The sequence below is a fragment of the Phyllobates terribilis genome, unplaced genomic scaffold (assembly GCF_046119375.1).
Source record: "Phyllobates terribilis strain yellow unplaced genomic scaffold, ASM4611937v1 Scaffold_3__8_contigs__length_932513732, whole genome shotgun sequence".
Lineage (NCBI taxonomy): Eukaryota > Metazoa > Chordata > Amphibia > Anura > Dendrobatidae > Phyllobates > Phyllobates terribilis.
This window is the reverse complement of record NW_027362763.1, coordinates 368,216,899-368,243,059: the sequence shown is the minus strand read 5'-3', so window position 1 is coordinate 368,243,059 and position 26,161 is coordinate 368,216,899. Positions and strand designations below refer to the sequence as shown.

The window sequence follows — 26,161 nt, the reverse complement described above, 5'->3', positions numbered from 1 at the left end:
AGATTTTTCTGTATTTTCATGACTATGAAAATTGTACATTCATACTGAAGGCATCAAAACTATGAATTAACACATGTGGAATTATATACTTAACAAAAAAGTGTGAAACAACTGAAAATATGTCTTATATTCTAGGTTCTTCAAAGTAGCCACCTTTTGCTTTGATGACTGCTTTGCACACTCTTGGCATTCTCTTGGTGAGCTTCAAGAGGTAGTCACCGGAAATGGTTTTCACTTCACAGGTGTGCCCTGTCAGGTTTAATAAGTGGGATTTCTTGCCTTATAAATGGGGTTGGGACCATCAGTTGTGTTGTGCAGAAGTCTGGTGGATACACAGCTGATAGTCCTACTGAATAGACTGTTAGAATTTGTATTTTGGCAAGAAAAAAGCAGCTAAGTAAAGAAAAACGAGTGGCCATCATTACTTTAAGAAATGAAGGTCAGTCAGTGTGAAAAATTGGGAAAACTTTGAAAGTGTCCCCAAGTGCAGTTGCAAAAACCATGAAGAGCTACAAAGAAACTGTTTTACGTGAGGACCACCCCAGGAAAGGAAGACCAAGAGTCACCTCTGTTTCTGAGGATAAGTTTATCCGAGTCACCAGCCTCAGAAATCGCAGGTTAACAGCAGCTCAAATAAGAGAACAGGTCAATGCCACACAGAGTTCTAGCAGCAGACACATCTCTTCAACAACTGTTAAGAGGAGACTTTGTGCAGCAGGCCTTCATGGTAAAATAGCTGCTAGGAAACCACTGCTAAGGACAGGCAACAAGCAGAAGAGACTTGTTTGGGCTAAGGAACACAAGGAATGGACATTATACCAGTTGAAATCTGTGCTTTCGTCTGATGAGTCCAAATTTGAGATCTTTGGTTCCAACCACCGTGTATTTGTGAGACGCAGAAAAGGTGAACGGATGGACTCTACATGCCTGGTTCCCACCGTGAAGCATGGAGGAGGAGGTGTGATGGTGTGGGGGTGCTTTTCTGGTGACACTGTTGGGGATTTATTCAAAATTGAAGGCATACTGAACCAGTATGACTACCAGAGCATCTTAATCACAAAAGGAAATTATGTTTATAAACTGAAGTCAGCTTTACTCCACAAACTTCTCAGTGCTTGTTTGGATGGAAGCAATGAGTGAAATGAGCCTCCTTACGAGAGCAAATCTTCAATCCAGTAATACTGAGAGACAAAAGATGTGCAGTGCACGGATGTTTACCCCATCCAGGTATCAGCCCCTTACTTAAGGTGCACTGATACCTGGATGGGGTAAACATCCGTGCACTGCATGTCTTTTGTCTCTCAGTATTACTGGATTGAAGATTTGCTCACGTAAGGAGGCTCATTTCATTCATTGCTTCCATCCAAACAAGCACTGAGAAGTTTGTGGAGTAAAGCTGACTTCAGTTTATAAACATAATTTCCTTTTGTGATTAACTTTTAAGTTTACTATCATTTTTTTTTCTGTATCAGTACCAGAGCATCTTGCAGTGGCATGCTATTCCATCCGGTTTGCGTTTAGTTGGACCATCATTTATTTTTCAACAGGACAATGACCCCAAACACACCTCCAGGCTGTGTAAGGGCTATTTGACCAAGGAGGAGAGTGATGGGGTTCTACGCCAGATGACCTGGCCTCCACAATCACCAGTGCTGTACCCAATCAAGATGGTTTGGGGTGAGCTGGACGGCAGAGTGAAGGCAAAAGGGCCAACAAGTGCTAATCATCTCTGGGAACTCCTTCAAGATTGTTGGAAGACCATTTCCGGTGACTACCTCTTGAAGCTCATCAAGAGACTGCCAAGAGTGTGCAAAGCAGTCATCAAAGGAAAAGGTGGCTACTTTGAAGAACCTAGAATATAAGACATATTTTCAGTTGTTTCACACTTTTTTGTTAAGTATATAATTCCACATGTGTTAATTCATAGTTTTGATGCCTTCAGTGTGAATGTACAATTTTCATAGTCAAAAAAATACAGAAAAAGCTTTAAATGAGAAGGTGTGTCCAAACATTTGGTCTGTACTGTATATATGCAAATTACTTCTTCAGAGAGGAAGAGGACTGAGACTCTAATGCCACCAATTGGAAGTATCAATCCTAACTGTCAATGTCAATGCATAAACATGCCTTGCCACATGACTTAGGATAAAAGCCAACCCTGAATTTGCAGGCACGGTGTTTCAAGGTGTTGCCCCTCCTCAATGAAAAGTATGAGATCTGATTTAGCTCAATGAGAGGCTTCTGACTGGAATGTAAAGGGTGACAATTCTGCTTTTGGAAAGTCATTTGTGTGACATGCCAGTGTAAAGAGGCTTATAATCCATGCAACGCTCTTTTGGGAAATTAAATATGCAAATTGCCTCTTCTGAAAGGAATAGGGTTTGAAGTCTAGCGCCACCTAATGGAAGTAGCAATTCTAAAACTTAATATTGACTTTTTAACGAGCCTTGCCATATGACTTAGGATAAAAGCCAAATCACAATCTCAATTTGAAGATAAAGTGTTTTAGAGAGTTGACCCTTAGTGCAAAGTATGAGATCTGATTTGGCTGTATGAGAGGCTTCTGACTCGGATCTAAGGGGTAACATTTCTACTTGTAGAGAGTAACATGCTTAGCCTGGCATTCCAGTGTAATGAGGCTAATAAGCCATGCAATGTTCCTCTAGGAAATTAAGTATGCAAATTGACTCTTTAGAGAGGAAGAGGACTAAAATTCTAGTGGCACCTATTGGAAGTAACAATTCTAAAAGCCAATATTGACTCTTTAGCGAGCTTTGCCATATGACTTAAGATAAAAGCCAAATCAGAATCTTAATTTTCATCACACACACATACACTCAGACATACGCCACACACACAAGCAAAAAATAACTTGATAGCTGGAAGACTAATCCATGAACTAATGACATACTACATCAGGAACAGAAAATGTATTTTTGTCCTACGGGTTCTTCCATTGATAGCTAGAAATAGCTGCTCTAATTGCCAAGTTCAATGATTACAATTCAGAAGCAGGCTGTCATTCTTGCCTATATTCACTATCTTCACATGCTTTGAAATTATTTTCCATGACAAATGCAGTTTATAAGTAGATTAATCAATATTACGATTACTTGACATTTTTATCTATTTTGAAATCCACATCTTTTTATTAATCTGTAATGACAAGTAGAATATTGTACAATGTTTTGGCTTTATAGTTCAAGAGGTTAACATCACTACAGACAAATCTGAATAGTATTCACTGAACAGTGTTATATTGTATCAAGAGAGGGTGTCAGCTCGCTGGTTATAAAAAAAAGATAGCCAGTAGAGAATGATTTCATGCTTCATCATCTGTCATAAATCTAAGCTCTAAAGATTCAAGGAGCAGAAAATTGTTAACGCAAGGTTCAAGAAAAAAAAATGTAAACAGACATGGCGGCCAATATTGTGGTTAACTCTATCACTGCAGTATACTGATTGATCTACAAGTCATACACGTTGAACTAAATCTTTAGACTGACTACAGAGATGAACATTTAATTACCAGGTGTAAGTTCACAGTAGGACCAAGAACAGCTGGATTGCTCACAATAATTATTCTTCCTCAATAAGGTTATCAAGTGATGATAAAACAGTAGGGTTTATACTTTGGTGTGATTAATTTAATTTTTTTCTCAATGATTAATGGTAATAAACTATGGTTTGGGGAATAATACTGGAAAGTCCATATGATTTGCTTCCTTTTCTTCTGATCTCATACAAGGTTCTTGTGTATTGTGTGTAACAAAAATATCAATCACATATAACATATTTCCTTAGCAGGATTCAAAGAGCAACTTTATCAATAATTGTTATGAAAGATGTTTTCTAGTAATTTACAATCTGAGGGTTTTGGCTCCAATGCAGGAAAAACAGAAACAAATGTAACAATTTTGCTAGTGCAATATTTATTGATTTGGTTATTGAGCATAATACTTTACAGTAAGGTCCACATACATGCTAGATGTACATACTCGGCGCCCAGTAATTTCCTGTAATTGTAACTTTATGTGTTGTACCTATGTACGTCATGTCAGAAGGCACAGAGATGATAACAGATGGACCAGACAGGCCTCCAATAGAATCATAACATAGATATTTTTCAAGGTTTGCTATCTTTCAATTTTGAGCATATATTTACACTGGTTTGATAACAATTTATATCATTTTAAGACAAAACCATGAATAAGAGGGCATGAATGCCAGTTTTCTTAGGGTACGTGCACACGATCAGTAATCGCTGCGGATTGCACACAGCGCACTTGCACTGTATGCAATCCGCAGCGGCCAGATGTTACATCATAGTGGATGAGATTTCAAGAAATCCCATATCCATTATGCGTCTCCGTGCATCTGCGGATCACCTGCGGACATGGACATGTGGCATGTCTTTCCAGACCGCAGCATGTTAATTTCTCTTGTGGAGATGCGCATACCCTTACTATGTTTTTAAGTTAAGGTTTCACCTGATGAAGATGTGGTGATTTCTTTAAGCTGTAAGTCTGAGAGAGTCACGTGGTCTGGGAGACTGGGAATAGTGAAGCTGGTCTTGATGGGCGTCACATGAAACAGAGAGGACAGCAGGGTATACTGGTCAGAAGACAAAAAAGAGAAGAGGATAACACAGATAATTCAGAGCCAGGTGTGCGTATACATGAGAGAACAGTAACTGTATGGGAAACTGGTATCTTCTGACAGGCATGGAAAGAGTCAATCACAGGAATGCAGTCTGTAAGAAAGAGGACACTGGTAATGAAATCTTCTGAGCAAGATTGAAGCATTAATATAATTTTTACGGATTCAGCATCTCTCTTCGGGATTGTGTCTCTTCAAGTCTATCAAGTAGAAGAAGATCGTACAAACCTACCTATAGTCCCAAATTTGGTTGATCTCATACTCCATGTCAGGATCAGAGTCAGAAGCAGTACCTGACTTGACTGTAAGAGAGAATTTATTGAGGACCAGAAGAAAGTAGCAAGCGGATATGAGAGATAAATTTGGATGGAAAGTGACTGAATTGATTTACTGAATTATCTGGAATGTACCGATGAACTTGGGGACCAGTTCCTTACAATGAGTCTTTACACAAATGTTTTTGGTGTAAAGAAAAACATTTTTTCATCAGTAGACATATTGTGAACAGGTCAATCGTGTTTATCAGTATTCTTCTTTGCTTTGGCCACTGATGCTGTCTAACTGAATTGCACCTTAGTCAAGATTTTATGAATATATTCAGAGACATTGTTTACAGCATAAAGCTGACTTTTTATGTAATAAGCAGTGGAAAGGAAAATTTTCCTGTTGATTCAAAGACTAATTTATTATGAGCAAAATTGGCTCAAGTAAACCAATTTTTTCAATTATTTTAAAGAGAGTTAGAGAAAAATCTAAGGTATTGCTCAATTGTAGGCATTGATTGATTATATTAGTTTTCCAATTACTTTCAGGGTGATTGGTAGAAGAGAAGTCTAAGGAGATTTTTAGATTCTTACAGACTGCCTTCCAGAATCTGGAAACAAACTATACACCACTGTCAGAACCTATAGAATATTAACCGGGAAACCGTGGAATCAGAAAACGTCTTTGTAAAAAACTTGAGCAATTATGGAATAGATGGAAGTCATGGAGAAGTAACAAACAAAGAAATCTTGGAGAATCAGTCCACCACGACCCAGATAATAGTAAATACTGTTAAGCTCATAGAAAATTGAGCTGAAGGCTCTTGTGGTATAGGAGGTTGAAGAGGTCTGTGAGTTGCTTAACATAAGGGTTTGTAATGCTCAAACACTGAGAACAAGATACCACAAAATCTTTAACATCTTGTTTCCATTTAGACCACTAGTTAAAATGGGACTGAAACTCAGCAGTTCATTTTATACCTGTGTAACTGGATAAGAGAGAAGAATAGGCTAAAAATAAGACTTTCAGGCACAGTGCTTTAGAGATAAGAGAACATCCTTTAGTTGGAGAACTGAAAGACGACTTGGAGGCAAGAATACATTCAAGTTGTTCATATATATGTGAGGGCACTAGTGATGATCGAACATGCTCGTTGCTTGAGATTTACGAGCATGCTCGGGCGAGCACCTATTATCTTCAGCATGCTTGGGCTTTAAGCTTTCGTCGCTCTGTGAACAGGATTTGTGACTGTTTGACAGCTTTAATACATGTGAGGAATGCTGGAAACACAGGCATCCAGGGATCCAGCCTATGGACAGACTCAAGATATTTAAGGTCGAGCAAATTGGAATACTCGGGTGCTCAACCCGAGCAATGAGCCTAATGTAAGTCTATGGGAAACTCCCAGGTCACTGCTGTCAACAACGTAGACAGAGGTACAGTGTTATGCCACTTTTATGGACTCACAATGAAACATACAAAAACAAATCCAAAATGGATTTTGCTGGGAAATATGTTAAGGAACATCCTTTCCAGGGTAATGACTTGTATATAAGGCAAAATAAATAACCAAAACCAAAAATAGTCCTCCACACCTTGGGCTATATTCACACGTAGTGTTTTTACACTTTTGCATTGCTTTCAACCAAGACAAATGCATTCACTGGGAAATGTCATTTTAGCATTTTACAACATTATCTGGCCATGTGGTGTGTGACACATCATCAGACACATGCATACAGTGCTGAAAAGACATGGGAACAGCATAAGGAAGACCCCTGAAAGCATCTCTGACTCCCAAGTCACTGCCTAAAAGTGTGCCCATCACAAGTGATCCTTGGTGCATGCAAAGATGACTCCCACCATGCACCTGTCGTTGCAGACTTGCAACAATCACCGTCCACGTCCTTATCCCAGTGCAGCGTTCAAATGTCCCTAACCCATTCCTTGGAATGCAAGCGCAAGTATGCAGCCAGCGACCCACCCACGGGCCGCAATACTAAACTGCCAGATTTCTGGGCTGCTGCTTGCACTTGAAATGTGGCCTTTTTGGCTCGTGGAGGCAGAAGCTTTTCACAACCTCATGCCAGCGGCGGCTCGGTCCCCAGCCTCCTCTATTTCTCCCGGTATCGTCTCCGCCTTCCATAAGCACGGGTCCCACAACATTACCCGTGCCCTACCCAGTGCACTTACTGGGAAGGACCGCCTACCCACAAACATGTGGTCAAGTGAATGTGGCCAGGGACAGTACAGAGCCAGTCCACAGCTTTTTTTGCTGAGCTGTATTTCACCACAGCCATATTCTTTAGCTTGGTGAAAGGACTTGGGAAACCATATCTACGTCAGTCATTTCTCCCAGGAAGTACTCTAAAGCTGCTTTCACTTGAAATGTGGCCTTTTAGGTTTGTGGAGGTGGAAGCTTTTCACAACCTCCTGTCTCATGTCCATACTCATTCCCCAGCCACCACTATTTCTCCCGGTGTTGTCTCCACCTTCTACAAGTGTGGGTCCCTGAACATTACTGCTGGTACTTTTCTCCGGGAATGTGCTTGCCTCCTACCAGCCTGGAATATTTCCAGTAAACTATGGTACGACACCATGGTATTAGCACTGCCCCCAGTACCAGTAGCGAAGCCATCCCCAATTTACTTTTCAGGAATTTTATTTGGCAGACTCAGTGGCTGACCAAATGCATTAGTTTCTCACAAAGGAGCTGAAGATAGAGTGGCAGTAGGTGCAAGTTTCTCCAGCCAGAGGGTGAACGGCAGCACATTGGATCGGTGGTTAGCATTGAAGACTTGCAGTGCTGGGATCCTGGGTTCAAATCCCAGCAAGGACAACATCTGCAAATATTTTGTATGTTCTCCCCGTGTTTACGTGGGTTTCCACCTCCGTAAAAAAGCAACCATAGAGTGTCTGGGAACCTTCCCACACACTTTTCTTTGCCAGGACTGCTTCTTGGCAGGGTTAGACGGTCCCACCAGAGAAACCTCTGGTGTGCCCTGGCTTCTACATCAGGAGAGTTCATGATAGCGCTAACTTTGTAATTGCTATGGGGCTATTGAGCGGAGGAGAAAGATGAGCCCTCAGAATCAAACCTCTGGTGGGCCCAATGTTTTTCAATCTGAAACAGCTTCTCAGTGGGAGTTGTATTTTACCACAGCCATATTCTTTAGCTCGGTGAAATGACTGTCATAGAGGGAAACCGTATCTACTCCCGCTGTCATTTCTCCATCACCAGGTTCCACCCATTGTCACACACGACCATGCATGACTGTATGTTCAGCGGTGAGAGCCACAGATCAGGATGCTGTGTTACAGCTTTCAACAACTCTGCAGCGCTGGGCGGTTTGTCACCTGAGCATTAAGCATGTTATCTTCAGTGCAGCCTGTTGCCGCTTGGCCAAGGCAGTGTTGCAGTGCTTTCAGCTTGTGACTGATGTGGTCATTTTGGAGATGGAGGAGGAGGTGCAGGAGCTGAACAATGTGATTACATTGAGGTTACATTGGAGACTCTGTTTTTTATACTAAAGAAAGATCTTACTGTGCTTTTTTTTTACGTTATTTTCACTGGGAAATGTCATTTTAACATTTTACAACCTTATCTGCCAATGTGGTGTGTGACACATCATCAGACACATCATGTTTCATTTATTATGGAGGGACTCTGAAAGTCATAAAGCCTATTTTTATAGGGCCATCAGGCGGCCCTTACTATTGTTAAAAGACCAGCAGTCTGCCCTCGCTATTTTTAGAGAGACATCAGCCGGCTCTGCTTGGTTGTTCCCATATTTAACGAGTGGTTCTCCTTTACTGTCATTGCGTATGCAGATACTGCAAGGGCTGCCACAAATTCGCATGCAACCCAATACCCCTTTGAAGAGACATAGAGGAGGGTCTCAGTAAAAAAAGTGTTCCCATTATAAAGGAGTGGGTCTCCTATAGTGGTAATGCCCATGCTGTGACTGCAAGGGCTGCCAAAATTTGGGAAAAACCCTACTAAGAATTTAAAGACACATAGAGCATGGCCACAGTAACGAGTACGACATGTTCCCATTAGAAAGGAGAGAGTCTGCTATACAGTTGTAGGGTATGCAGTGAGTCCAACGGCTGACCAAATTTATAAAAACCCCACTAAGAATTTAAATACACATATAGCAGGGCCACAGTAACGAGTACAACATGTTCCCATTAGAAAGCAGAGAGTCTGCTATACAGTTATAGGGTATGCAGTGAGTCCAACGGCTGACCAAATTTAGAAAAACCCCACTAAGAATTTAAAGACACATAGAGCAGGGCCACAGTAATGACAAATTACCATTAGAAAGGAGAGGGCCTCCCATATTGTTGGCCTATGCAGTGAATGCAAGGGCTGCCAAAAATTGGGAGGCACTCCAATGCCCCTTGGAAGAGACTTAGAGGGCCTCAAAAAATGTTTCCCATTAGAAATGAGTGGGTCTCCTATACTTGTAATGCCCATGCACTAAGTGTATGGGCTGACAAACATTTACCCCTGGGGGGTATACATGAACATACTGTATAAAAAAAAAAATCTTTTCACACTGCTCTGTGTTCAATAGTGGTGTTCTGTGGTCCCTGTCCCTTGCCAGGAGCCTTGCCCATTTTAAATGGAGGACAATATCTTCCACGCTCACTACAAATGAATGAAGTTGAAGCGAACTTATATGTGATCCGTGTAACGGACAAACCACAGTTTTAAATAGCTGGCCTGTAGGTAACTATTTTGAACAGCAAACTGGTGTCAATTGCTTCACTGACACACTGAAACAAATTTTTAATGGTAGCCAGAAATGGCAGTATTTTTTGAAAACGTATATGTGATCCGTGTGACGGAGAAAACACAGTTTTAAATACCTAGCCTGTAGGTAACTATTTTGAACAGCAAACTGGCGTCAATAGCTTCACTGACACACTGAAAACAAATTTTTAATGGATGCCAGAAATGTCAGTATTTTCAGCGCAATTACATGTGATTCGTGTGACGGACAAACCACAGTTTTAAATAGCTGGATTTTTAGCCTTGTAATATGGAAAGGACCTGGCTGCATTCTGAAGTGCCAACAAGCAAATGGCACAGAACAACGGTGTTCTTTATATTGCTTTTTAAGCAAATAATGAGGATTAAGATCCAAAAAAAATTTATTCTTGGCCCCTGAGACTTGAGCATATTTCTAGAAATATCTAACAGCAGCAGCAGACAAAACTGGAATGGAGCCTCTTGTGCTCTGTGCACTGCAGTCTGCTATATACCCTGCCTACCTGCCTATATACACTGCCTGCCTGATATCTCTGAAGATGGATTAGTCCTCAGAAGGACTGTTTGTTGAGATGGATATGTGTCTCTAATATTGTTTGGTACACCTACACTAACTAGAAACAAGCAAATCTCTCCCTAGCTCAGCAGCACCTCTGCCTACACTGGCTGATTCCGGAGTGACTGTGACAAGCATGGCAGCACCAGGTCTGATATAGACCTGATGACGCTGAGCGGCCAGCCAATCACTGTAATGCCACAACCAACATGGCTACGGCATTACAGTGAGTGGCAGGCAATCCCTGCATGTTCATTGGCTCTGCAAAGAGCGCTAAACATGCAGGGAGGAGACCCAAGCTCCTGCCGAGCAACCCTAGAAATACTCCGGAGCGCTGAGCATCTCGAGCAGTGAGATGCTCGGGCGAGCGCCGAGCATTAACGAGCATGCTCATTCATCACTAGTTTTTATGTTTCATATAGATGGTAACTGGAAATAACATCCTTCAATTAGAAGAAGCCATTCCTACAGAGCTAATGTTATGGATAAGAGTTCATGATTCTCAATGGAGTAATTACACTGTGCCAGAAAGAATTTCTTGGAGAAGAGACTTCAGGGAAAATTTTTATATTCTGAATAATTTTGTGATAGAATTGCTCTTACACCAATAATAAAGCCATGCATTTCAATGATAAATGGTATACCAACAACAAAGCGGTTTAGAACTGCAACAATGGAGAAACAAGATTTAAGTTGTTTGAAGGTTTGAAGAGTGGAATTGAGTGCTTATAATAGAGCTACCATTTTGGGAGTAGTATTTTTAATATACTGGTGGAAGTAGTTTGCAAAGCAGGCATTTTTAGAGGGTTTTATGACCAATGGGTTGTTGCCAATTCAGAATAGCTGAAAATTTGGCTCCATATTTTCACCTCCAGAAGAGATGCGGAAACCAATAAATAACAGTTCATGATGTTCGCAGAAACATTTTTCCGGTAAACATAGTGATTGTTATGTCTCAGTCTTTTCATAATGGAGCAGACATGAAAATGATATGAGTCCAGGCAGGTAGAGAATATTAAGATTGCATTTAGATAGACTACAGATGACTATACACACTAGATGGCTGCTGGACCAACAATTCTTCATGTCAGCCGACTGTCCCATACACAGAAGTGCTGTTACGACTGAGCCATCATGAGTTCTCTATGAGAAAGATACCGACTGACATGTGTGCCAGCCAGCTGCTTATATTAGGGCCAACAATATGATTGGCAGTCCAAAATTGGACATGCGTGATCAATATCTCTCCAAACCATCAGTTAACAGGCATTTCCATAATCATTAGACCATCGGCCAAACCCGTCGATATCGGTGAGTTCAGTTGACTTCAGTATAATGTGTATGAGGCTTTAATACATACTGGTACAGGACATCATGAATGATTTTATTAATGAAGTGCTGGAACACAGCCAACACATTGCACAATCTGAATAATAATCTTTTTTATCGACAGTGCTGGCCAAAAGTATTTTCACCCCTGCAATTCTGTCAGATAATACTCAGTTTCTTCCTGAAAATGATTGCAATCACAAATTCTTTGGTATTATTATCTTCATTTAATTTGCTTGCAAGGAAAAAACACAAAAGAGAATGAAGCAAAAATCAAATCATTGATCATTTCACACAAAACTCCAAAAAAGGGCCAGACAAAAGTATTGGCACCCTCAGCCTAATACTTGGTTGCACAACCTTTAGCCAAAATAACTGCGAACAACCGCTTCCGGTAACCATCATTGAGTTTCTTTCAATGCTCTGCTGGAATTGTAGGCAATTCTTCTTTGGCAAACTGCTCCAGGTCCCTGATGTTTGAAGGGTGCCTTCTCCAAACTGCCATTTTGAGATCTCTCCACAGGTGTTCTATGGGATTTAGGTCTGGACTCATTGCTGGCCACCTTAGAAGTCTCCAGTGCTTTCTCTAAAACCATTTTATAGTGCTTTTGGAAGTGTGTTTTGGGTCATTGTCCTGCTGGAAGACCCATGACCTCTGAGGGAGACCCAGCTTTCTCACACTGGACCCTACATTATGCTGCAAAATTTGTTGGCAGTCTTCAGACTTCATAATGCCATGCACATGGTCAAGCAGTCCAGTGCCAGAGGCAGCAAAGCAACCCCAAAACATCAGGAAACCTCCGCCATGTTTGACTGTAGGGACCGTGTTCTTTCTTTGAATGCCTCTTTTTTTTCCTGTACACTCTATGTTGATGCTTTTTCCCAAAAAGCTCTACTTTTGTCTCATATGACCTGAGAACATTCTTCCAAAACGTTTTAGGCTTTCTCAGGTACGTTTTGGCAAACTCCAGCCTGGCTTTTTTCTGTCTCGGGGTAAGAAGTGGGGTCTTCCTGGGTATCCTACCATACAGTCCCTTTTCATTCAGACGTCGACGGATAGTACGGGTTGACACTGTTGTACCCTCGGACTGCAGGGCAGCTTGAACTTGTTTGGATGTTAGTCGAGGTTCTTTATCCACCATCCGCACAATCTTGCGTTGAAATCTCTCGTCAATTTTTCTTTTCCGTCCACATCTAGGGAGGTTAGCCACAGTGCCATGGGCTTTAAACTTCTTGATGACACTGCACACGGAAGACACAGGAACATTCAGGTCTTTGGAGATGGACTTGTAGCCTTGGGATTGCTAATCCTTCCTCACAATTTGGTTTCTCAAGTCCTCAGACAGTTCTTTGGTCTTCTTTCTTTTCTCCATGCTCAATGTGGTACACACAAGGACACAGGACAGAGGTTCACTCAAGTTTAATCCATGTTAACTGGCTGCAAGTGTGTTTTAGTTATTGCCAACACCTGTTAGGTGCAACAGGTAAGTTACAGGTGCTGTTAATTACACGAATTAGAGAAGCATCACATGATTTTTCAAAGGGTGCCAATTTTTGTGTTTTTTTCATTGAAGACAAATTAAATGAAGGGAATAATACCAAAGAATTTGTGATTGCAATCATTTTCAGGAAGAAACTGAGTATTATCTGACAGAATTGCAGAGGTGCCAATACTTTTGGCTAGCACTGTATATAGCACCACCATACTCCACAACACTTTGTAATCCATGGGTACATGTACATAGAATATCAGAAATTACACTGTAATACATAATTAAACAACTATGAAGAGGATTAAGGGCTCTGCTCACAAACTCACTCTCTATCAGGAAATAGGGGTGGCGTTTGCGCCATTAAAATAACAAGTTCAGGGCCATACTGGAAAAGGTGACACTGCAAAACCTGAAGCAATATCTCTAAGGCTATGTTCATGTGTTGCATTTGTGCTGCTTTTTTATGCAAATTATAAGCTGATTTTTACAGTACCGGAAAAAGCTATGAGATTTCAGAAATCTCATGCACACACATTGTTTTTTTTCCTGACTGAACTGGAGAACTGCTACTTTTTTGAATACTGCAGCATGTCAATTCTTTCAGCATTTTTGCAGCATTTTTCACCCATAGAATGCAATGAGTAAGTGCAAAAAAGCAGCAAAATGCAGAAAAAAAATTGCCATCAGTTTTTTCTGCATTTTAGTGAAAAAAGCTGGTACAGCAGGATATGAAACACATTTATTTTTGTGATTTTCTCAAGTTGAAACCAAAATGTTAGGATTACTGTTTAATTAAATTACTGATATGTTTTAAAGTAAACATTGTCTGATCTTCTCAATGCCAGACCAATGTTTGAAAGTAAAGAACAACTGGCCAATGTGTGAAATTGAACAATATCTAACCAACTCAATAGCCCTGTCCAATGTGAGAAAATTAAGAATGTCCAACCTACATAATGTACTGATACTGTATCAGGTAAACTATTCCCGACTGATTCAACTCCCCCCCCCCCACTGTTTTTACATTTGCAGTTGTGCATGTTTTCATGAGATTTTTTGTTAACAATAATCACTATTTTTTCACAAATAAAAATCTTTTTCCATTAAGTAAATTGATCAAATTGCCTTTGTTTCCAAAAATGTTTTATGGTTTTCATGTGTCTTGCATTGCTTATCTTTGGCATTGCCAAAAGCAAAAACAAAGCAAGAAAAGCAACAAAAAAGCCAGAAAAACCTACTTTTGTCTGCAGTTTTTTACTGCCAAGAGATCAGGTTTTGGCTGCAGAAAAATAGCAGCAAAAAGCAACGTGTGAACATAGCCATCACAAAAACCTTTCTTCCAGAATGTCCCCCAGATGAAATAGTAATTGACAGAGCATATACGGTTCCTTGTCGTAAACATATCCCTAAAACATTCTCATGAAATGCTTGAAAATATACATTTTTTCCATATTAAAGAGAACTTGATGACAGCATCAAGGAGAAATTGGGTTCTACCATCACCCTATAATAGTGTCAAACTTTCCCAGACTTATCTGTAGCAACTCTCAGATTTTGCCACCAATTGGACCCAATATCATCCGCCCTTTGAAGCATCCTTTACTGTTGGGGTTACCCCAGGAAAATCTTAATCACCTATCAAAGCAAATTACATAAAAAATTACAAATCTCTTCACTGGGGTATGGCAAGCAACTTCTTCAAGAATGGAACATATCCATATCCCAGACTTCTCTGTTGGCCTGAGAAACATCCACACCACATTAGCAAATGAACTTTTCAAAGAAGAAAAATGAGCATTGATAGAACATTTGATTAACTGATAGTCTACATTCTGGGTTCTTAGTAACTGGTTTACTGTGTCCCGCCTCTAATGGTAAATCAGCTGGCTCAGCGGATTTGTGATGTTTATATTTTGCAATGTTTTCATGTTAACATTATTTACTATGTTTTTACTTACTTGGCTCCTAAAATACTGAGTTTTACCATATAAATATATTACTGCATTCTTAAGGGTTTCAGGAGACCCCTATTGTATGATATATGTCATCCGTTGGATCAGAAACCTATGTCAATCATTACACATGCATAATGTTGACATGAACTTTTCTGCCAGCCAAAATCTTAATAAAGATGCAGGTTACTCAATAAGCCATAATCTTTCTCATAATGGTACTTAAAATTCACTCGTAAATTTCAAAGGCTTAAATAGCAAAAAGGGTCTGATTTGGAAAGAATTTTTTTTCAAATTTTGGTGGAACATATGTATTTCATCAATTACAAACAAGCAAGACTTCTGGCTCTCACAGACCTGTAATTTCTTCTTTAAGAGGTTCCTCTGTCCTCCACTCATTACCTGTAGTACTGGCACTTGTTAAAAGACACCTGTCTGCAACCTCAAACAGTCGCACTCCAAACTCCACTATAATGAAGACCAGAGAGCTGTTGAAGGACACCAGAAACAAAATTGTAGCCCTGCACTAGGCTGGGAAGACTGAATATGCAATAGGCAAGCAGCTTGGTGTGAAGAAATCAACAGTTGGAGTAATAATTAGAAAATGGAAGACATACAAGACCACTGATAATCTCCCTCGATCTGTGGCTCCGCACAAGATCTGACCCCGTGGGGTCAAAATGATATCAAGAACTGTGAGCAAAAATACCAGAATTACATGGGGGGACCTAGTGAATGATCTGCAGAGAGCTAGGGCCAGGCATCAGTAACACACTACGCCGCCAGGGACTCAGATCCTGCAGTGCCAGACGTGCCCCCCTGCTTAAGCCATTACATGTCCAGGCCCGTCTGAAGTTTGCTAGAGAGCATTTAGATGATCCAGAAGAGTATTGGGAGAATGTCACATGGTCAGATGAAACCAAAGTAGACCTGTTTGGTAGAACCCAACTTGTCGTGTATGAGGAGAAAGAATGCTGAGTTGCATCCAAAGAGCACCATACCTACTGTGAAGCATGGGGGTGGCAACATCATGCTTTGGGGCTGTTTCTCTGCCAAGGGACCAGGACGACTTATCCGTGTACATGAAAGAATGAATGGAGCCATGTATCGTGAGATTTTGAGTGCAAACCTCCTTCACTTAGCAAGGGAATTGTAGATGAAACATGGATGCGTCTTTCAGCATGACAATGACGCCAAGCACACCACCAAGGCAGCGAAGGAGTGGCTTTGTAAGAAGCATTTCAAGGTCCTGGAGTGGCCTAGCCAGTCTCCGGATCAAAACTCTAGAGAAAACCTTTGGAGGGAGTTGAAAGTCCTTGTTGCCCAGCGACAGCCCCAAAACATCACTGCTCTAGAGGAGACCTGCATGGAGGAATGGGCTAACATACCAGCAACAGTGTGTGCCAACCTTGTGAAGACTTACAGAAAACTTTTGACCTCTGTCATTTTCAACAAAGGATATATAACAAAGTATTGAGATGAACTTTTGCAATTGACCAAATACTTATTTTCCACCAAAATTTGAATAAAATTTCTATCCAAATCAGACAATGTGATTTTCAGGATTTGTTTTCTCATTTTGTCTCTCATAGTTGAGGTCTACCTATGATGTCAATTACAGGCCTCTCTCATCTTTTTAAGTGGGGGAACTTGCACAATTGGTGGCTGACTAAATACTTTTTTTCCCCACTGTATATGATTATGAGGAAGGGCAAAAATGTAGTGAAGCACATTACTACATACAAGACCAAAAAGCAGGGAGGTTGTTAGCTCAGAAACCAAATCATTAGAAATTAAAGTTAGTATTACCTTTCTAAAAAAAATCTGCAAAACTCTAAACTTTATGACCTTAAGCATATAAATAACAAATTAAAAAAATATGATTCTTCACTCCATAACCTTGTGATATAAAGGACTCCCTGGGGCCCTCTTCCTCAACTATTCAATACTTCCGATCAAAACTACAACTAAATAACCTTTCTAAAGAACATTTACAAGCCCTGAATTCCTTAGAAAGAGCCCAATTAGTAAAATAATCCAATCCTTACTTAGCCCAGTTCAAGATGCACTTTTCAATGCTTATTACAAATCATTTGGGGAGACATGAACCCTGTTTATGACTGAAGTGTTCCATAAGGCAATTGAACTAGAACTTCCCAAAGATATGTTGTCTGCAATAAATAATATACTACCAAAACAAAGCAAAACACCAGATATGCCAAAACAATTTAGACCTATGTCACTTTTAAACATTGACTTCAAAATATATGTGAAATGTATTGCCATGAGGCTTGCACCTATAATGAATGCCCCCTTTGGTTGGCTCAAACCACATTATTTTTGTAAAGGGTTGGCAGATTACTGAAAATACCCATAGAACACTAAATATAATTGACTGTGTCAATATCAGCAAGATCTCTGCTATCCTGGTCTCATTAGAGGTTGAGAAGGTGTTATTAGGTGGTCATTTGTGTTCTCGGTAATGAAGAAAATGGGCATTGGGATGACATCCTAAACACTACTAACACCTTGTACGTCAGCTGGAGTGTATACTAATATAAACTGTCCAGAAGAATTTCTAATCACTATTGGGATGGGACAAGGTTATTCCCTATTTCCCCCCAAATATTTGTTTTGTCCATTGAAACTGTGGCTCAAGCGATTTACCATTCAAGTTCCAAGATATTAAAATAGGAAATCGTGTATTTCTTTATATGCAGAAATGTTATTTCTTTTTCCATTCTCTATTCATTTTCCTACTGCAATCATTTATTAACCAGACACAAAAAATCCTTAACCAGTGCATCTGGACACCTAGGAAACCTAGAATTGCTATCAAAATAATGAACAAAAACAAAAAATACGGAGGACTCAACCTACCCAATCTTAATGATTGCTATTTAGGTTTTCAAATTAGTTTTCTCAAAGGTTAGTGGGTGGTAGACACCTCTCAAGACGAAGTTCATTTGGAGTCATCTCTTGCCTTAAAGCTTTACTCATTACATCCCTATCCTTCCCTTTTCCCTGATGTCATACATGATTTTTATTGCTTTACAGATTGGGAAGCAATTTCATTATCCAAATGCCCAAGTTAATTATTTATTTTTGCCCATGACACTCAATGAAACCTTGGAATTGCACCTCCAAGATATCCATCTTAAAGACTGGAAACAAAAATGGATCCACCACTTGAGAGATTTGATGGATGGAAAAAACCTCCACCAATTTGAATATTTATACCTCTACTACCAGGTGTTAAAGAAAGACTTCTATAAATATTTGAGAGTTAGACTTTTTCTAACTACATATTCTCCATTTTCAGTTTCAGCAAACACTAACCTATTCACTCTATGGTCCATACCGAATTCTCCTAGAGGCCTTTGCCCAACATATACAATGTTAAACTCCTTCCCTGACAGTACTTGGGTAACTTCTCTATTATTTTTCCACAAAACCTTCCATTGTGCTACTCATGTAGAATCCGCAATGACACTTTTCTCAGATGGTACAACACACTGGAAAAACTTATAGTATTATTTATCCTGGCATGTCACCAATTTGGTGTGGAGGTTATGAAATTAAGGAACACTCATATTTATTCTCTTGTCCTGTCCAAAATTGACAGACTTGTAAAGATCCATCTTTCTATTGATCTCTCGAGTCCTCCAGACTCCTATTTCACCTTTCCCTACTCTAGTGCTACTCTTCTTGGACATTAACAAAATCCCACCCTGAGGCAAAGGAATCACTGCCCATACTTTTTGGCTACGAAACTAGGCATTGCTAGAAATTGGAAGTCATTCAACTTCCTTTCCAAGAAGGAAATTAATTCTGCAGTGAATATACGTAGCAAATATGTAAGAATGTTTGCTTTCAAAATCCTTCATGCACCTAAGTTCCATAAAGATTGGTAGTTACGGTTGTCGCTTAACTAATTCCTGTATACCTTATTGGAAAACTTATATCGCTTCAAGTGTACACCCAGATAATTTATGTCTGTGCCCCTTTTCTTATTCCTCCTCTCTCCCTCAATTGTTTTCTTTTATCTCCCATTACATATCCTTATGGTTATTCTATACCTAATGGTTCGCTCACATGAGCGTATAACAAGGCCTAGTGCATTCGATGTTTTATCTTATAGCACTCGTCCCAATGTACTACTATGGAGCATTGCAAATCTGTGATATTTTTCTCATGCTGATTCGGCATGAGAAAACAATAGCAGCATCCTGCAAGTGCATCCAATAATCTATGGGTGCATGTGAAACATCGAACTGCACTTGGATGTCATCCAATAAGGGAGGATATGTAGAGTGGTGCACAAATATGGAGAGCTTTGTGGGTAAGAGTGATAAGTTCTGAATAATCAAATTCTTAGTCTGGAATTATGTATGATCACCAGGATTGTGTAACCATTTACAGATATTAGTTTCTAAGGCATCAACAAAAAAACAATAGGAACTTTCATCCTATTAGCTTGTAAGGTTAATAAAATTCTTTGCAGCTCTGGTTTCAAAATTCAAAGAGTACCGGGCTTTGGTTTAGAAAGCCCCAAGAGGCCAAATGATCACTATTAAAATGGGCAGGAGTAGGCAAATTTGGAAATGAGACCCAAGAAGAATGTTCTGGATGTGGGGGTGACTGTGACAGGGGTTGAGGAGTCTAAGCAGTATCAGCAGCAGTTTGAGGCAATGCATCTACACAAATTGAGAGGGCACACACAGAATGGACGATCTCCCATTGCAAATAGCATAGCAAGTCTGGAGAAGTCCTTCATGTTCAGTGGTGTTGATGATCACCTGGTGAATTCTATTCTCTAAGCCATAGGTCTGGGTGAACTGCATGAACCATAGACAATGGAGAGGATCTTCATGAACTATACACAGATCAATGAGAACCAGGACAGCAGGAAATGCAAAACAGCAGACAAGCAAACTGAGCAAGCAGCATAAATGTAATAAAGTTTAAGTGTTAAGATACATATGGGAAAAGTAACTATACTGGAAACTTGTATCTTATGACACGGAAGCAGTTAATCACAGAAATTAAGTCTTACATCTGCTAGCAGGTCAATGAATAGATGCAGTCTGATATCTTTCAGCTGGACAATGATAAATAACTGTTTAACAGAAAAGTAAATGCTGGCTTGAGACACAGTTGAAAACAGAGGCCAGTTGTGAAAAGGAGTGAGAACAGTTGCAAGAAGTTGATACCTAGTAAGTTTGACAAAGCTTAGAAATAATAGTGGTTGTAGCATGGAAGTCAAGATAGACTGAGATGATGACAGACACCTGGCCAAGTGAAGTAAACAAAATCTTCTGATCAACTTTAAACTTTAAAGGACGGCAACCATAGGAGAAGAGAGGTAGACTCTGTGCGTATGGCAGGACAAATAAGCAACATTTTAGATTTTGATCTCGAGTAACAGGAATTCCTGAAGAGTTACAATTATTTAAAGTGTTTATCTGGTGTTATATTCCCTTTAGCTATGATACTAGGGATTAAATAATTACACTTAAAATTATCCTCCCTTCAAATTTCCAACCTGACAGAAAAATAGGGGGCAATGATAGTCTAAAGGCATCAATATACCTTGGATAATTGTTAGCTTAAGGCTCTTTCAGCCAGCTAGCTTCTCTCCCTAATCCTCACTCCCCCCCATATACATGCATGCTCAACCAAATATTTATTTGTTTTAGGTAGGCAGAATGGAGTAAGGCAGACACCTCTTATCTCTAGGCTTATTTCATAGGGAAACACAAAATAAATAGAAATAGTCCTATGCTATGTGTCCACAAGACTAACAATACTTACAGATATAACACATAGTAAAAAATGCATAAAATGTAACATTTATTTGTAATCTAAAATGACAGCATAGAATAAAATAGGACAGAAATGCCCAAATGAACAACATTGCAAATATGATCACAGAGTAAAAATTATACCATGAAAGTAACGCATCCAAAACTACATATATTAGAATTTATCAATAGTGCTCAAGTCAGATATCAAATTAATACCGTATAAAGTGCATAGTGCAACTGCATGACATATCAGTTTACACCCAACATGATTACAGGTAGTAAATCTCAAGAATATAAATAAATAACATATTGTTAAAGAAGTGCTAAGTGTCAGGGTGCTTGTTACAAATCAATGCATAACATGATTAAAGACACAGTAAAGACGGCTCAGAAACATGACTGTTTAAGTAGTATGTCCAGAATGACATGTGCCTACATATGCTGAGATCAAAACCCACATGTCATAGTAGAAAAAGGAGTGGAAAAGTAATGTACATAAATTTCACGAGGATATATACTCGTGAAAGCCTCTCAACGAAACGCACGTTGGATCCCTGCGGACACTGTGGGGTTGGTATGTACATTACTTTTCCACTACTCTTTCTATTATGACATGCGGATTTGAGGATTTCTTTCCTATTTTATTCTATGCTGTCATTTTAGACTACAAATAAATGTTACATTTTATGCATTTTTGACTATGTGTCATATCTGTAGGTATTGTTAATTCCTAGGGAAACAAAAGATTTGGGCATTGCAATTCAGCATTCTCAATTTTTCTTTCCCCTTCATCATACTAGGATGAGCTTCAAGCAGCCTTAATACACATTAGATAGTTCTGCAAAATTTTATCTGATCTGTTGGAGGCTTTAAGTCTATGCTGATTCCTTCAATATGGATCAGGAAAATCTAAGTGAATGGAGCACGCAGACATACTGCAACTCTTGCGGTCACTCATCAGTAGATAGCTGACCATTCTACTATGAAGCCACAAGCTGGAAAAGGAGTCAATGGGAACTGAATTCTCTTTCAATTTCAATCTCAATTTCACAAAAGATTTGGATTTGACAGAATCTAAATGTTTTGTTATTCGAACCTCTTGATTTGAGAAAAATTATAGCTTTACCATTAAGTGCCCCTGGCACTGACTAGGTCGCTTGCATAATGATATCACATGTGGTCTAGTCAGTGCTAGAGCGCAAGAGATGATGAAGAGTTAAAACTGAAGAAAAGGAGACGGGAACCAGAGAGTTTGAACAGGTGTTTCGGTGGCTAAAATGCAAGGGACGAGTTGACTATAATGTTTTTTATTTTTTAAACATATTCTGCTGACAATCAGGATATAGTTGTTTTACATCTAATGAAATTGATGCAGATCAAAATCCCAGGCCAAATTATCTCTATTGTCAACAATAGTGCAGGAAGTGTCAGCATAATTCTGAATTAATACTTGTCACTTTTCAGTAAGATAACTTTAAATAAGCCCCAAGTAGTGATGAGCGAGCGTGCTCGTTTAACCCTTCCGCCGAGCACACTCAGGTGCTTTCCGAGTATCTTCGGCATGCTCGTATATTAAGTTTTAATTCCTGCGTCTGCATGATTTATGGCTGTTAGTCAGCATCAACACATGCAGAAATTGCCTGTTTGTTAGGGAATTCTCACGTATTGAGGCTGATTAACAGTCTTAAATCATGCAGATGCAGGGACTCGAACTTAATATACGAGCATGCCGAAAATACTCGGAAAGAACCCAAGTGAGCTTGGCGAAAGGGTTAAACGAGTACACTCGTTCATCACTAGTCACAACCCATTTAAGTTGTTTTCAAGGTTGAATTTTAAAGTAATATTTTCAATGCAAATTCCCACTTTTTATTTCAATGTTGCATCACATATGAATTTGTAAACACCATTTGCAATAAGACTCCATTTCTGATGTATGGTGGCTGCTGAATGTGGCTTGACCCATCCAATCAGGCAAAAAAAATTTAATCCCCTTAGAGTAAAATTACATACATGTAGGTCAGCTGAGGGGGCTCAAAAGCTGACCTTCCATCATATAAGCTCAGCCCACTATGTGGTCTTAAAAGTAAAGAAAAAAAAATTAAAAGTAATTAAAAATAAAAAATATATAAATTTGACTCCCAATATTTTTCTCCTTTTAAAAATAATTAGATTAAAAAGAAATAAGAAACATTTTTGGTATTACTGTGTTTGTAAAAGTCCGCATTATTAAAATATTAAATTAGTTAACTAATACGGTAAATGCCATAAACAGAAAACAAAATGTCAGAAATGTGGGGATATCTTTTGTCACCAAAAAACAAAACAAAAGTACCCCAAAATGGTATCAATAAAACATTGAGCTTTCCACGCAAAAAGAAAAGTCCTCTTAGATCTTGGTTGAATTTTTTTCACCACTTAAATAAAAAAAAAAGTGAGTTTGGTATCACCATAAAAGTTCTGAACAGTAGTATTCTGATGTGGAACTGTTGAGGTAAAAAAAATGGAAGTTATAGGAGAAAGGGTGGAAAAAATGCAAACATAAAAATGAAAATTGGTTGCAAAGGTTTTCTTTATATTAAGATTTTAATGCATTTTTACCAATACTCTCTTTTTTTGTATAGATATAATTGCATTTTAATTTTCTTACTGGCTACTAAACTGCTAAAGTAAATTGGTTTGTGAGTTGCAGAATTATTGCATAATGATACAAGAAACGCATGACTAATATCCTAATGTATTTCTAACTCAGATTTCAGACTGAAGTAAACTATGATATTCTTGAAGTACGAGATGGCCCAGCAAATTCTTCACCATTGATTGGAGAATATCATGGAACACAAGCACCACAATTTCTCATTAGCACAGGAAATTACATGTATCTTCTATTCACAACGGATAATAGTCGTTCTAATGTTGGCTTTCTAATTCGATATGAAAGTAAGTAATCACTTTTACTGTGTGGTAAATTCTATTTAATGAGCATAAATTGTTATTACACAGAAACATTGTTCTGCATTGCATAGAACTTCCTTACTAAGTCTGCTGTTATGGAATAATTGGAGCCAGCATTATCTAGAGTATCTGTTGCATAGACCAATAAATGCAATAAGCTGTGAAATACAGCAGGTTAGTAGCAAACTGTCCTGTGGTTTGATGTTTCTAAGAAAAAAAATTTATAAAGACATTAAAATAGATACAAAGATTTGGGGTTTTATTAAATTATATATGCCTACGAAATTGCTCTTAGGAGAAAGTGCACACTTATAGGTCAATGTCCAGCATTTGAAAGAGGTTGCAGACATAATTTGTGTTATCAGCAAAACTAGAGACCTCCGGGTAATAGCACTGCTTTGAAGCTATTACTACTCATCAGTTTCAAATGGGATTTTGGTTAACTGTGTAATATGTCATGTATTTTGTGGAGATCAGACTGTGGTAAAGGTTCCTCTAGAAGAAAAAAAAAAAACGGTCTATTGAGTGCCCCCTATAACCAATGAATGATTTGCTCTCTATATATTTTTTTATACTTCTTGTGTTGATTTCATACATAGGTTTGCATATAAGTAAAACTGCACAATTCAATGCACATTTTCTTTGAAACATACCTGTCATTTCAGGTGACTTTTTAGAATAAGCTGTCATGTGTGTACATGGTAATTAGCATTATTGATAGTTGTTGGTGGATAATTAGCATTTGTATCTTGCATTTTACGCCAGTCCCCTTTGCCCTTAAGACTTTACATTTAATTTTCACTTGTCCTTGAATTAATGGGAGTAAACTATGTGCAACATCTCCTTTAAGCCCCCGTCTCACATAGCGAGATCGCTAGCGAGATCGCTGCTGTGTCACGGTTTTGGTGACGCAACAGCGACCTCACCAGCGATGTCGCTATGTGTGACACTTTGCAGCGATCAGGCCCCTGCTGTGAGGTCGCTGATCGCTGCAAAGTGTCCTGGACCATTTTTTGGTCGTTGCTCTCCCGCTGGTCAGCACACATCGCTGTGTGTGACCAGCGGGAGCAGCGATCAGGCTGGTAACTATGGTAAACATTGGGTTACTAGGGGCACACGCGCACTTAGTAACCCGCTGTTTATCATGGTTACGAGCCTGCTAAAGTGAGAGGTAACCTCCCGCTCACTGTAGCAGAGTGGTAACCATGATAAACAGCAGGTTACTAGGTGCGCGTGTGCCCCTAGTAACCCGATGTTTACCATAGTTACCAGCCTGCTCCTGCTTCAGCAGGCTCGTAACCAGGAGCAGGACATTGTGGAAATATTCTTTCCACGATGTCGCTGCTCCCCTGATCGTTGGTGAGCCTGCCTGTTTGACAGCTCACCAGCGACCACATAGAGACGCAGCAACGATCCCTGACAGGTCGTATCATTGTCCGGATTGTTGCAGCGTCGCTAAGTGTGACAGGGCCTTTACAAGGCACAATCAGTGAAGATGAGATCCCGCTCCCCTATGTTTCAGTAGCATGCTCTAAGCAGCATGGAAGATGATACATAGCAGTACTTATCAGTGTAGCTATGAATCCAGCTGCAACACTTACTAGAATACAGCATCACTGTCTCTGTGTCTCTTTGCTCCTGATATGGAAGATTTTTCTAGCCTCATTTTTTGTCTAATATTTTCTTTTCTCACATACAGTGTTTTGAGAAATTGAGTTGTAGGCTATATGCTAGCAAAAGGATGAGAACTAATTGTTATAAGAGCTAACCCCTGAGAGGAGTGGTTTGGTGGAGTTTCCCATGGAAACTTTGCATGGAGTGTCACTTTGTATGTAACCGCACTATACTGGTGATTCCGTAGTCTGACTGGGTCAGAGCCAAATTGCTACATTTCCATCTCTCTTTCGACACCTACTTGTTTTTACCCACTCGTCTTCCCCACTCTTCTCTCCATAAACTTCTGAAGACAGCAAATTCCTGATCAGTCAGAGAGTTAAGACATCACTGTAGTTCAACAAACTTTGCATAAATCAATAGTACAAGCAAACATATAAAACTTTGCAATATTTCATATTAGAGAATTCTGCTTCTTTTTCCTCTCATAAGAAATTTCTTCCCCTCTCTCCTGCCTCCTGTACTCAGCATCCATTATAAAAAAAAACAGCTCAAATCTATCTTGGTTAAAACAAGTTGAACAGCTGGCATATTGAATTAGCAAGTTACACCTCAAATTATTCTTGATAACAAGGGTGAGGGCAGGATGAGTGAGGATCAGAGTGAGAGGAGAAGCAGAGGCCTACAAAACAGATCATGCAGATTGTGCTCAAGTTAAAAGTTTAACTTTTTCCAGAGCTGGATTAACAGCCACA

General features: G+C 39.4%; 1 protein-coding gene across 2 annotated transcripts in view; it reads left to right on the top strand.

The window, feature by feature from the left end:
- The window catches only part of CSMD1 (CUB and Sushi multiple domains 1), a 2,980,041-nt gene that overhangs the window by 2,089,558 nt on the left and 864,322 nt on the right, over positions 1-26,161 (top strand). For both annotated transcript variants that reach the window (XM_073675393.1, XM_073675394.1), the window contains exon 17: positions 23,590-23,777. In XM_073675393.1, coding sequence (XP_073531494.1) covers positions 23,590-23,777 — 188 coding nt within the window. The remainder of the gene's footprint in view (positions 1-23,589; positions 23,778-26,161) is intronic.